This window comes from Mustela putorius, unplaced genomic scaffold (genome assembly GCF_011764305.1).
Source record: "Mustela putorius furo isolate JIRA1106 unplaced genomic scaffold, ASM1176430v1.1 tig00003983_pilon_pilon_pilon, whole genome shotgun sequence".
Classification (NCBI taxonomy): Eukaryota; Metazoa; Chordata; class Mammalia; order Carnivora; family Mustelidae; genus Mustela; species Mustela putorius.
The window spans coordinates 1,794,572-1,808,341 of NW_025422123.1; the positions used below are offsets into that span (position 1 = coordinate 1,794,572).

General features: G+C 39.6%; 1 protein-coding gene across 1 annotated transcript in view; it reads right to left on the reverse strand.

Annotated features, from left to right (window-relative positions):
• The window catches only part of SLC35F1 (solute carrier family 35 member F1), a 387,854-nt gene that overhangs the window by 39,242 nt on the left and 334,842 nt on the right, over positions 1 to 13,770 (reverse strand). The window contains exons 4-5 of the mRNA XM_045071150.1: positions 6,695 to 6,854; positions 1,380 to 1,536 (exon numbers count right to left, since the gene is read on the reverse strand). Coding sequence (XP_044927085.1) covers positions 1,380 to 1,536; positions 6,695 to 6,854 — 317 coding nt within the window. The remainder of the gene's footprint in view (positions 1 to 1,379; positions 1,537 to 6,694; positions 6,855 to 13,770) is intronic.

Genomic DNA, 13,770 nt, shown 5'->3' on the forward strand with positions numbered 1-13,770 from the left:
CACACACAGCCCTGTGCCACTTTGATTTTGCCAGCAGTGGCGCTGAGGGGCTCTCGTCACTCAAATGGACTACAATGAAAACAAATGAGTGCTGGATAGCTGTGGATATTTTTTGGATTCAGGAATAAGAATCCATAAAACGAGCTCTCTATCTACAAAATGTTGGTTATGAATTGTTGAACAGGGCAATCTCTTTTCCTCTCACAAAGTTGAAGCAACAAATTTAGGAGCTTTAAAAATGCCATCCCACTTTCAAAATGAATCAAAAATAAATCCTTTTCAGAGACCCTGCCCATCTTCGTGCCCCGTTTGCTATGGGGTTTTCTCCCCATGTCTTGGGATACGAAGATTTGGAGGATTCTTGGAAACTGCCTATTGGCAAAACATGTTTAAGGCAATGCCAAAATATCTTCCATAAATAATTTAAGATACTGAATTGATACAATGACAAGGCACTTGCCTTATAGAAAGGGATTGGGTGAAATCAGACTGCGGGCTGTACTATCCATCTTTACCCCTTATGTGAAACTAAAACATATGGTCTTTCTTGATGGAAAAGTGTGCTTCGTTTGACACTTATTCTCATGATGATTCTGAGGCACTAGTCTGTGGTAACACATATACATCAAGACAGGTGGGGTGTTTTGGACTTTCAGATGCTTGATGAATGTCTGTGTTTTATCTCCATATGTTTAAGGACAAGAGAACACCAAACTTCTAAGAGATGAATTTGAAATATGGTTCCTTCAGGCAAATCCTTGAGCAATAAAAGAATGAACTTGTGAAAGGACAAACTTACACTGTGAGCTTTCTAGCAGTTGTTGTCAGGAGTAAACAGGTGTCCCTCTTCAGAAGTGCATCCAATCATGGCATTTATGCTTTGCTATTCTACTTCTCTAAGTAAAACCACTGGCTGGTTTGGGAGAACCAGTGTACTTCTACTGCTTTCTTATAAATTGTGCTCAGAGTCCACTAAGTGGTTTTCTAATAATTGATAATAAACTTGTTTAGTTTTGAAGAAGTTTACTAAGAAAGATGCTGAGTTTTCAGATTTCATGGAGGAGGTTAGTGAAAGGCTTCCAGTCTTGATTTTTATAAAATAAAGCAACAAACTGTACCCTAAATGAAAATAATTAGAATAAGCCCTAAGAGTATCTACTGTCTGAATTTCTTATCATTTTTTTTATTTTATTTTTTTTTTAATTTTTATTTTTTTTTAATTTTTTTAATTTTTTATTTTTTATAAACATATATTTTTATCCCCAGGGGTACAGGTCTGTGAATCACCAGGTTTACACACTTCACAGCACTCACCAAATCACATACCCTCCCCAATGTCCATAATCCCACCCCATGAATTTCTTATCATTTTTACTCACAATTGAATTCCGCTGAAAAAAGCCCCAAAGAGTCCAATCATCCCCAGAAATTCCACTCGACTCAGGGTTCGGATGATGTATTCTTCCCAGACGTTGGAAATACCATATAACGTGGCTCCTCCTAAGACCAGAAGGTCCCCTACCAGCTTATTTTCCCCTAGAAATAAGAAACACAAATGCAGCTTCATTAAAATGTTCTTAATGAGAATCTGGCACCAGAAAATTGAACTTCCTTTGTCTATTCTATTCCAATGTTTTTACAAAAGTCCGGTAATTTGCCAACTGAGATCTAGTAAAGCGTGTTTAACTGCGCTCCAGATAGGTTCTGGTATAAAAATCTTGCCTGTGTATGCCCAACCAGAAGTCTTCTTTTACCCCAAAAAGCGACCAGTTGCTTCTAGGATGCACCATCTCTACAAAGCCCCGTGTCTACTGTCTATATATATGTCTAGGAATATATGCTAATACATGTACATGTTATATTTGCTGCAGGGTGCTTTCCAACAGTTTAGTGAACATGGTGTAGCACAAACAGAGCTAGTCTGAATTTTCACCCTCTGCTCTACAGGGAGAGAAGCTGTAACAGAAGTAGTCGGGACTCTTTATTTTGACTGTGGGCAAAATATGTCCTTGCTTAGAAAATAAGAGTGAAAGAGATTATGAGTTGAAACTTTCAACTCCCTAAAGTAAGTAATGCAAGAGTGAAAATATAGGTAATTCACTATTACATTAATATTTTCTTTTATTTTCATAAAAATGTCTATTTGTTTTTTTTTTTTTAAGATTTTATTTATTTATTTGACAGAGAGAAATCACAAGTAGATGGAGAGGCAGGCAGAGAGAGAGAGAGAGGAAAGCAGGCTCCCTGCCAAGCAGAGAGCCCGATGCGGGACTCGATCCCAGGACCCTGAGATCATGACCTAAGCCGAAGGCAGCGGCTCAGCCCACTGAGCCACCCAGGCGCCCCAGAAATGTCTATTTGTTTTTAAACCAGTTTTGGTTGGTTTGAGTTTGGCCAATTTTTAATTAAGTGCTACACCCCACTATTTCTTATCATTAGGCAAATTCTATTCTAGGAAGTGTGAAACCAGGAAAAAAGAGTGGACTTGAGCAGCCCATGAGGGCTTGTACTCAAGTAGTCTCCAGCTCTGTCCTCCTGTACAGCTCAGCATATGGGAGCATGGCAGGCATGAAGCTCCGAGGCACAAGAGAGGCCAGATGGGAAGGGTGCTCTCTCCAGCATGATTCTAGGGAAGGGGCTCACACCTCAGGGTAGTTAGCCTTGGATTCACAGGTTGGCTGGAACAACTAAAACCACAGAACCAGGTTTTCAGTGTTCATTTGGGATCACTGAGCATTCTCTAGGTAATGACTTCACAAAAAAGAATCTGTGCTGGGCTTGGGGAAAGACCTCTTCATTCATGCCTCCGCAGTGACATTGGGAGAGTCTATATTTACAGGCTCCCCTTGAACAATGCAGGAGATAGGGGTGCCGACCACTGCCCCCCAAACCCATGGTCAAAAATCTGCATATAAATGTTGACCTCCCAAAGACTTAAAGACTAATAGCCTACTGTGGACCAATAATAAGCCTACGGACTTACCAATAATATAAACAATTAACACATATTTTGTATATGTAATATATACTGTATTCTTACAATGAAATATGCTGAAGAAAAGAAAATATTAAGAAAATCAAGAGGAGGAGAAAATACATTTACAGTGCCATACTGTATTTATTGAAAAAAAAAATCCATGTACAAATGGGCCCTTGCATTTCAAATGAATGCTGTTCAAAGGTCAACTGTACTCTTAACCGTGTCACTTTTCCTAAGGCCAATTTCTACTCCTGGTAAGGATCACAGAGCGAAGAGTCACTGAAAGGTGAGAGAGCTTGCTGGAGTCAGCATCCTGGAAAACCACTACTTAAACACCAGATGGAGAAATAAATGGTGAATTAGACTATTCTGGAGTGTTGAAAGACTATTCACATAATTTATGAAAATGAACCCATCCCACTGAATATTTTTGAGTTTTAAATGTGACCAACTGCCTTGTTTTTCTGGTATTCTCTTGTTTTTAGTACCAAATTCCCTCAACTCAGGAAACTCTATCACACTGAGCAACCCGAGACAATCATTTCTCCTAATTCACTGCAATAGAACAGCTGTACCTTTCTTATAAGGGTCATGATTATAGAGAAATGAGTGATGTAGCAGAAAAAATACTGGCTAGATTCACGTCTAAGCCACACCATTTAGTACTGGTGTGCCCTTGCACACACTTCTCATCTCCATTAGCCTTGATTTCTTCAGCTGCAAAAGTGAGACTAAGAAAACTTTCTTTGCATATTTAGGAGAATTAAATGAGATAATGCATGGGAAAGTGCCTTGCACCAAAAAAATGGTCACTCTTTGTTTGTGATTTAATTAAAATGTTCCTCCTTGGATATGTTTTTCTCTTCCTTGAAATAACTACAAAATTATGTTTAATAATAAGAAAAAATGTCATTATAGGTATCTAACATCTTTAATAAATGAACTAAAAGATGCAGTAAAAGTATTATAGTCGAATTATGATCATAGTGGAGAGCAAGAAATATATTTATCATAAGGAGCTGTTTTAATTGAGTTTCATCTTAGTCTTAGGACTTTCTCCCACTTGTACAGCACACTCCCCAGGCACCAAGGCAGAACCTCCTAGGGCCACAGACTGTGGGTGCCTTCTCTCCACTTCTGTCTGCAGTGGGCAAAGCTGTTGGCAAAGATTCCTCAGAAGCATGATTCCTGATATGGACATTTTGAGCCTGCTGCCATCTGTGACGTTTCCTTTAGCGAGGCTTAAATCAAAATGAGGAAGAAACATCCTAACAAGAAGAATGAGAGCAATTACTTAAATTATAATGAAGTCAGAGGAACTTTGAACAGGCCGTTATCCCTGTGCTTGAGGAGAGAATTTTCAAAATCCCAAGCTAAGGTGAACTGTGGATCAAGCAATAAAAAAAGGATGAAGTCAGTCTCTTTTCCTATGAAAAGCTCTTGATTGGGGGATGATGATTTATATTGAGTTGAATGCCTGACTGAGGTTCTGATGAGTGACTGAAGTATTTCAAAAAATTTCTGTCCCTGGTGAGTAATAACACTGAGCCAATTCTACTGTCAAGGTGAAAACAAATGGACTGTTTTGCATAGTGATGCATGCCACTGTTAATATTAGATTGTCCTTAAAACCAGACTGTTTTTTTTTTCTTTTTCCAAAACATTTTGCGTGACAGCTTAAATTGCTGCCTTATTTATTTTGTCTAATATATTTTATAAAATAAGCCCTTGATCCTATATTTGGGCTGCCTTTAGAACACCATACCATGTACTTGGGCCCCCTTACTTTAGCACAAAAGGTACTCGTGATGATAAATTTTAATTGTTAACACGAAGACTTCACATATCACAAAAAGGAGGGTGCTGTGAGTCTTAAACAGATAAAACCTGCTCTAGTGTGTTTGAGCTACTTTGCATTGTTTTTTTAAAAATTATTTCTTTCGGAAGATCCTCAAATGGACTTACTTTCTTTTCTTTAAGAGTATCACTCCTCTCCTAATACTGCGTTTGAAATCAAGAAGATATTTTTTTGTCCCTAGGAGAAGTGAATACAGTCTAGTGAAATCAATTCAATTTAGCTTAAACATTCTGGGCTTTGAACATTCAGATTGTCAGGGCAATGGTCTTCCTTGACCAGGAAATGCAAGATGACAGCAGGTGGTCCAATGGCTAAGGTTCAGCAAAGCAGAATTTTCATAAATAAGGGCAGACGGTTCTGCTTAGTCTATGTTTCTGTCCTTCCAGTAAAGCACAGAAAGTGTAATTAAATTATAACTTCAGAACCACTAGCCACATTATATCAGACAAAAACAAAACAAAAAACTATCTGATTTTTCCAAAGAGATTATTCATATCAGGATCACATGGGCATAGAGCATGAAGCTGGCCCTTTCACATGATATCTATTGATATCCCATGAACCAGTGTTTCATAGAAAAGAATCTGGGAGAAGCTGGTGTGTGTATTTTAGCCCATCTGTTAAGGTAGGGTTGATTATGCTGTGTAGGCAGTGGGTTCGTGAGGACCCCAAGGCTTTCTCTCTTTTACTCCGTGTTGTATCTTTAGCTCCCAGAGATGTGGAAGAGGAAAGGAAGCCCCCCCAGAGTTCAAGAGCCTTGGGTTCTATTCTAGACCGGCTCTGGTAGCTCTGTGACCTTGGCAACTTGGCTTCCCCGTATCTTAGCGTTCTTGTGGGTCACAAGAAGTTGCTGAACAAGGTCTGTTTCAGCTACAATGTTCTATGATACAACCTGAAAAGATAAAATGTATTTATTTTCTACACTTCCTACAACCTAGGCACTTCATACAACCTAGGTTCATTATGACAAACATCCCAATTTTGATTATCATCTAATTCCCTACAAGGAAGGACAAGTCCAAGAACTATAGAAATGGGAATACTTTCTATCCTATTCTTGACATTAACAAAGGAGGTCATTTTTTTTTCCTGTTCTTCAAAACCTTATGTAGCATAAGAATTTTTGTACATTTTAAAGAACTTCAAGGCTTAAAAAAGGTTCCTCTGGAAACCATCCTCATCATCCTGAATCAGGATCCCCATCAGATTTATTGCAATTTGATGAGTAAATCTTGAAGCTTTACCTTATAGGTCTACAAGCTGTGATTGATAACCACAAATCCTTCCTACCAAAAAAATAAACAAACAAAAAAATCATGCACAAGGAGACTAAATTTAGCTTCCCCTCCATAAAAATATTATGTATTCTCAATCTAGTCTTCAAACTTCAAATATCCACTCTTAGCTTATATACCAACCTTCACCCAGTGGTTTAAGAACTCAGTCTTTCCTTGACTTGAGAAAGAAAGAGTTGGAGGGTCAGGCTGGGGCAGGCCCCTGCACTTCAAGAGAGGACCACCAACACCATGTCTAACCAGCTGGTTTGGGCCAGGCAGTAAAGACCTTCCAAAAGAGCCTCCAAATGGGTCCTAACCCCCAATGTTAAACACCATCTGAATGTTTCTGAATATATGCAGAAAGAGCAGAAATTTTGTATTTTGCCTTTTTAATTTACTCATGAAACATGGATTAAGCACCTCCCACATGCCATATTCAAGGTGCTGAGGAACAAACATGACTCAGACACAGACACTGGGAACCCAGCTTCCTTGTTCCTACCCTACCACGAACATTCCACATCTTGTCTTGGCCTCACACATATGGGCACGTAATGGGGCAAACACCTAGGGACTCACCTGCTCCCTGATGCCTTCCCACGAGGACATCCGCTCCTGCCATGCAGCCCATTCCCAGGATGCAGACCACGATGCCGAGGAAATGCACAGCCTTGTACCGAATCAGCAGGAAGAACCAGGAGAGCAAAATCACCACCGGGATCACAAAGCAGTCCAAGAGCTATAGGGAAGGAGTAAGGTTAGCAACAATAGGATGTTCAGGAAGAAGTTTCCCATATAATAAAGAAAAATAACTCAACCCTGTAGAGAAGGTATTTCCCCTGAACCTGAGTGTCTGTGTAGACCCAGAACTGATTCAGTTAAACAGACTCTGAAAAAAGCGCAAACTACTTAAACATCTCCCCAGCTGTGAGGGAAAGGGCAGAAGGCCAATGGATGACAGGATGGTGGTGAACAGAATCCTGTTCACCAACTAGGTGAACTAGGTGAACTAGGCCAACTAGGTGGGGGCAGGTCTGCCTCCCAGAACACCTCACATGAGGGAAGAACACGCGGAGCCGTTTTAGGTGGTTCCACTATTTTAGGAGTAAATTGGGATGGGAGGTGAAGAGGCAGAGGTCTTACCATGTTTTATAATTTACTAGAATTTAGACAAAAGTTGAACTTAAATTTCTCCCAGATAACTGTCTCCTTGCTACTTGTAAACATATTTCTCTAAATATAAACACAAAATGACTCTCAAGTTTACAATACTTTAAAAATTCTGTTGTAAAACAGAATAAAGAGGGGAGGGAATAAAGAGGATAGAAAAAGATTTTTATTTCGTTTCTTACATATTTTGTGCTAATAGTGAGATTCCACCTGACATGGAAGCCCCAGGAGTGGGTAGAGAGTCGGCCCTAATCATGGAGCAAGTTAACGTGGTGAAATGAGGAGCCCGTGGCGACTGGAGTCCAGAGATTTGAATTTGAGTACCGTATCCTTCCTCAGAGTATCGGGAACTCAGGCAAATTACAAACTCAGGAAGCCTCAATTTCCTGCTAGTATAATGAAGAGACTAACTCACTGACTTCCTCCAAAATGGACCGAGAAGCTTAGACATAAAACATGAGAAAACATTTTATAAATTACAAGGGTCTCCATGCTGGTCTGTAATCGTGCTTCCAAACACATGCTCTGGGCCCCCAGAGCAGGTTGTTTCTACTCCATCCTAGTAAAACACAGTGATCTTTGGATGCTCCAGCAAGGCAGGATCTCCACTAGACAAACTACGTCCCACAGGACTTCCAAGTCCAGGTACCAAATGAGAAACTGATGATTCTGTCCCACCACCCTGTACCACTCCTCTGCTAGAATCCTAAACAAGTGACTTCAGCACCCCAAGTCAGATGCAGGGCAGTGATCCCTGTACTCCTCCACTCTTACTGCCTATATCCTGTCAATTACCAAGTGCTGCCAATTCCATCTTCTAAACATCTCAAGTGCATTCATGCCCCTCTCTCCCATTTTTGCCACCTGGACTAAGCTGGCATCCTATCTTACCTGGAATAAGCCTTTCTGTCCTGTCTCAGGGTCTTTAATCATGCATCCCCCTTCCTCTGGAATGCCCCATCTGAATTCCCGAACTCCTGCCCCCTTTTCCTTCAGGCCTGCACTTATATACTGCCTTCTCAAGGAAGCCTCGTGGGTTCCTAGGCTAGGTCAGGTCCATCCATGCTTTCCTTGTGTACTGTGTCCTTTATAGTGTTGATTGCAACAATACGTAATGAGTACAGAATTATTGGCATGATGTCTGACTTCCTTATGTGTCCAGTGGTCTATGAGAGCAGGACTACATTCTCAGTACCCAGACCCTGCTGTGTTCATGAGAAGAATCCCAATGATAGTGACTGAACAAGTACATATAGGATTTTTGATGATCAGTAACATCCAAGATTCATTAAAGGATGAAAAATATTTGTATATTTGCAAAGCATGCCTGCCCACCTGCCCATGAGCATGACTTTGGGGACCATAAACAGCACTCAGAATCCCCTCCTTCCCAAAGGGTTTTTGTGATTGGCAGACTCTCAGGGTTCTTTGTCCCTTGGTCTCCTTTGCATCACAAGCAATCAGAATTGTAAGCTTTCCCTTGCCCCCCCCCCCCACCCCAGGAAGGGCCCAGTGAATGCTGAGTAAGAGTCTGTTGCCTGGGGTCTGAGTCTATAGGTCACAGCACTCCCCTGAGGGACTCTGTATTGGGGTGGAGGCTGCTAGCATTGCCCAATAGCACCGGCTTGCTTACTGCACAGTTAATTAGCAAGTTAATGATCCTATTTGATATGGTAAAATGCTCTAAGGCAGTTAGTACAACAGGCTTCAAATGCCACTGAAGTATATTAGGAAATTTGAGTTTGCCAGTGAAAATTATTCATTGGACAAAACAACAACAACAACAAAAAACCAGTTGGTGTGTCTTGTTTTAAAAATTAGAAATGATTGAATCAATAGTTGAAATATTTAGCTACAAGCTCCACAATTTGGATTTCATTGTCCAGCTGGAAGCCCTTGGTCAGTGGAGCTGAGGGCTTCTGTTCCTGAATGATGAAAGGCTAACCAGGCCGTCGTTCAAACTTTGGGGAGGACTGAGTGAGGGTTTTTGGTTCTCAATGTCGTAAGAAACCCCAAAGAGCTGGATGAGTTCTGGGATCTATTCCTTTAATGGGGTGAACTGAAAAATCCTTATTTGTACATGGCTGGTGGTCCTATAGATAGGGAATACCTTTAAACGGAAAAGGAAAGAATAAAGAAGTATACAGTTCAAGCCAGGGTTTCTGGAATATTCAGCTGGGGAAGCTTGGTGCCCAGCATACAGTGGGGGATCAATAATGGGTGGCTGAATGAATTAATGAATGGACAGGTACTTGACTTGGTATCACTGATTATAGGAAGGACATTAGGACTAATTCAGGCGCTGCTGGCATTTTGGATGGGGCAGTGTAATAGGCAGGATTGACCCATGATCTCTGCAGGGCTTTCAGCATTGCTGGGCACTGGCCACTAAAACAAATGCTCATATATACTTACAACCGCCCCTCAGTTTAGAATCAACTAGACTCCCCCTACTGCCTTTATTTAAAAGCTGGGGACTCAGAAGTTTCAAGAGATGAAGTGATATGCTCAAGGTCACTCAAACTGTTGTTATGGGGGGACCCCCCATAACAACAGTATTGTCATGTTTTTTTTTTTTTTTTTTAAACAACATATTAATGAGGGTCGATGACAGGAATTGCCACAGGTAGAGGTCTCATCCCTGCATCTGTAACTACAGAAGGAAATAAACATTTGAGAGCTTCTGTTAGTAAACAGGCTATTACTTTTTGTTGATTTTTTTTGGCTCCAGCCTTTTCCCTGTGGTCATATAGCATGAAACATATCGACAAAATAATTCTCCAATACTTTTCTGGTGGCTTAACTCCTTAGCAAAGTGGTTGTTGGAGTAATAAAAGAGAGAAGTGTGATAACAGAGGTCCACAATTGGGGCTGTTAAATAAAGCATAAAGAACAAAAACCCTTCTGATTCAGTCATTAATCTTTAGGAGACTTACCTTTCTTTGCATACATTTCTATATCCAAAAAGAAATGATAAAATATTAACAACCAAAAAATAAACAAATGAATAGTATTTCATAATTATCTTTTTTTCCCTTCTCTCTTTACAAGTTTTTATTTAAATTCCAATTAGTTAACATACAGTGTAATACTATTTTCAAGTGTACAATATAGTGATTCCATACTTCCAGACTACGCCCGGAGCTCATCACAGCAAGTGCTCTCCTTAACCTGCATTGCCCGCTTAACCCATCCCCCCACCCACCTCCCCTTTGGAAACCATCAGTTTGTTCTCTATAGTTAAGAGTCAGTTTCTTGGTTTGCCTCACTCTTTTTTCGCTTTGCTCCTTTATTTTGTTTCTCAAATTCCATATATGAGTGAAATCACACAGTATTTGTCTTTCTCTGACTGACCTATTTTGCTTAGCATTATCCTCTCTAGCTCCATCCATGTTGTTGCGAATGGCAAGATTTCATTCTTTTTATGCTCTGAAAAATCTCAACAGACACGAAGAACACCATGGAAAGAAAAGTGTTCATTACAACCTTGGATTTACATCTTTTTTATCCAAAAGATTTAAACGAACTCTTCCACATCATTAGTCTTTAGACGCTACCTGCCAGAGAGGTCTATGATCCCAAGTTGTCTGACTATTGATGGAGGCACTGGGGCATACCATGCTCAGTGGGTGGGGCACATTCTCTGAAGACAAGGTGATAGCTCCAGGATTATTATTTAAACTTGGTAGCTTTAAATAACATTTACAGTAGGTTTTACATGTTATCAATATTTTGGTTAGTTTGTATTTATTTATTATAAATATACAGTTCACAAAACACATTATTTTTACTTTATCTCCAAAAATAGCACTTGAAAGGAGTTATGATTATATACTTTTTATGGGTAAGGAATCTGAACCTCCAATAATAGAGCAAGTTAGTGCCTCCAGTAATAGAGCAACTAGGGCTAAAATACTAGTATTTGCACTCCTAGGCTTCACAGAGTTAAAGTGCAGCTTCCAAAAATTATTTAATAATAACTAAAAACCTGTGTTGACATTGCTTTTAGGACAACAGAAGTTAATATTAAATAACTTTATATATATATATATATATATATATATATATATATATATTTTATTTTTAAGTACACATTGGAAGATCACAGCATCATTTAACTTTTTCTTCTCTCTCAGCCTCCCTGTCTTTTCAGCTTCAGCCAATCTCTTAACACTGGATCTTTCCTGACAGTCTTCAACCACACATGGTTATGCTCTCTCCTTAACACACACACACACACACACACACACACCCTCTTCTTGCCTATACCCACTCAAGCTTCTCTCTTCCTTTCTATGCTAACCCCATTTTCCAACACTCCCCAGACTACCTCTCTCTGGATTCAGACATGCTCAATCTGGTTTTTATGCTCACATGTAAGTCCCTCCTCTCCTCTAACATGGTCATTCCTCCTTCACTATATTTTTCTCCACCATCTCACTCAGAACCTGGGATTTAGTAGATGACCAGTAAATGCTTGCTGAATTAAAAACAAAACAAAACAAAAAACCTTTTCTACCCTTACTCTGTCCCTAATTCTGCTGCTCCCATGACTTTGTTGCTTGCCATCACACTAATTTTATTTAACTTATTTCTTGTATGAAATAAGAATTTTATCCCTTCTACTTTACTTGATGTGTGTCTATCTTTGTCATGTGCATATTTAGTTGATATGTATCTATGTCTCTACAATATCTTTGTGAGTAAATGTAAGTGGCTGAACTCAGAGCCACTATATAACTTGACTAGTTGAGTCCTATTACACATAGATGATTATGATGATACATTTCTGACTGACACAGAAGTTCACTGTACAATCACCAGCACATTAATATAAGTTCTGATTGTTAAATGTAATCATGATACTTGACTCTCAAAATTAGTGCAAAATGATTAAATAAGGAAAATAATGTAAATCCTGTCCCCATGACATATCCCATAAGCACGCAAAGTACAACAATCTCACTTGTGGTACGATACACCGTAAGCCTGCCAATAATCACATATACCATTGGATTACTGCATCCTCTCTCTGTGTTGTGTCTCTAAATCTATCTCACCTTCATTTATTTGAAAGAGAGAGAGAATGGTGCATTTGAGTTGGGGGAGGCAGAAGGAGAGGGAGAGAGAACCCTCAGGCAGACTCCCTGCTGAGTACAGAGCCTGATGGGGGACTCCATCTCCTAACTGTGAGATCATGACCTGAGCCAAAATCAAGAGTTGGCCCATCAGCCGACTGAGACACCCATACGCCTCTAGTATTTTTGTTTGTTTTAATCAAAACAGAAAATGTGGACAGTCACATAGCACCTAAAGTAAATGGTATACTTAGGCTATTGTTAAATTTTTCTCTTAGTTCCACAGTTTCACCAAATTAATCCAAAGTATAAACAAAATTAATTTTATTTTTAAAAAGAATCAGTAGCTTTGCCTGGAGGTACAGCAAAAGGCCAGTAGGTTACTTCTTTCCACTAGAAGTGATTTCTTCCAAAAGACCAAATTTAAGACTTAGATTTTATCCCTTTCAAAAAGTTACTTTAATTTATGAAAAGGAACAAATACCAGAGCATCATAAGGGTCATAAAATTAGCTTGTCATGCTATTTTATGTTTTCTGACTTGTGTGCTTACAAGCTTTGCAACATGATGATGATGAAAAATGTAGGTAACCTGGATGGGAGAATTGCTCTGCAAATCCAAAACAGGCATTTCAGGAATCTCCCTAGAATTTACATTTTGTTCTTATAGACTTAAAGACTCAACATGGCTTGTCCTTTAGCTCCATCTTATGGACCTTAAATATCTTCAGAAAAACTGAGTCACTCTGATAAAATATCTATATTCAGAGGCTTAGAGGTTGTCTTTTGTGGCTAACAAGCTACCTGTACTGTTTTCTTTAATGTTGAATATTTGTGGTTCCAATCACTTACTTCTGCTCTCCTCTAGAATCTATCTGGCAGAAAATAATAACTTGACCCATTTGGATTAGCTATTTTTGTAGGTCAAATTGGTTGAATATTGACAGATCCTCTTGGTCACCTAAGATATCCAAAGAACCAAATGGAGATTAGATCTGGTGTGCACACATTAGATCTGGTGTGCAGAAGACAGTCTTGCCTCCTATTTCCCACTTCAATTTTAACTTAGCCTAATCTTTCTTAGGCAGATATACCGGGGAAAACAGCCACCAAGCCAAGGCCTCTTTCTCAGGGGTCCTTCTAGCATGGGACAATCCACAAAGCAGGCAGAAATGAAACATTAGGATGACAGTTTTTTTCCTCCTTCTTTTTTCCTATTAAGACATAACAACCCCACCAAGCAGTAAAGTTCCCTATTGGATATTGAATTAGCTATTTCCTCTTTAAGGTGAAGTAAGGAGGGATGGAGAAAAAAGACAGTTTTCTTCCATTCTCTCAGTGTTTAGAAGGGAATGGACGTCCCCCTGGGCCCGAGTGGTATCATAGGGAAAACAGGAGCTCCTGCATC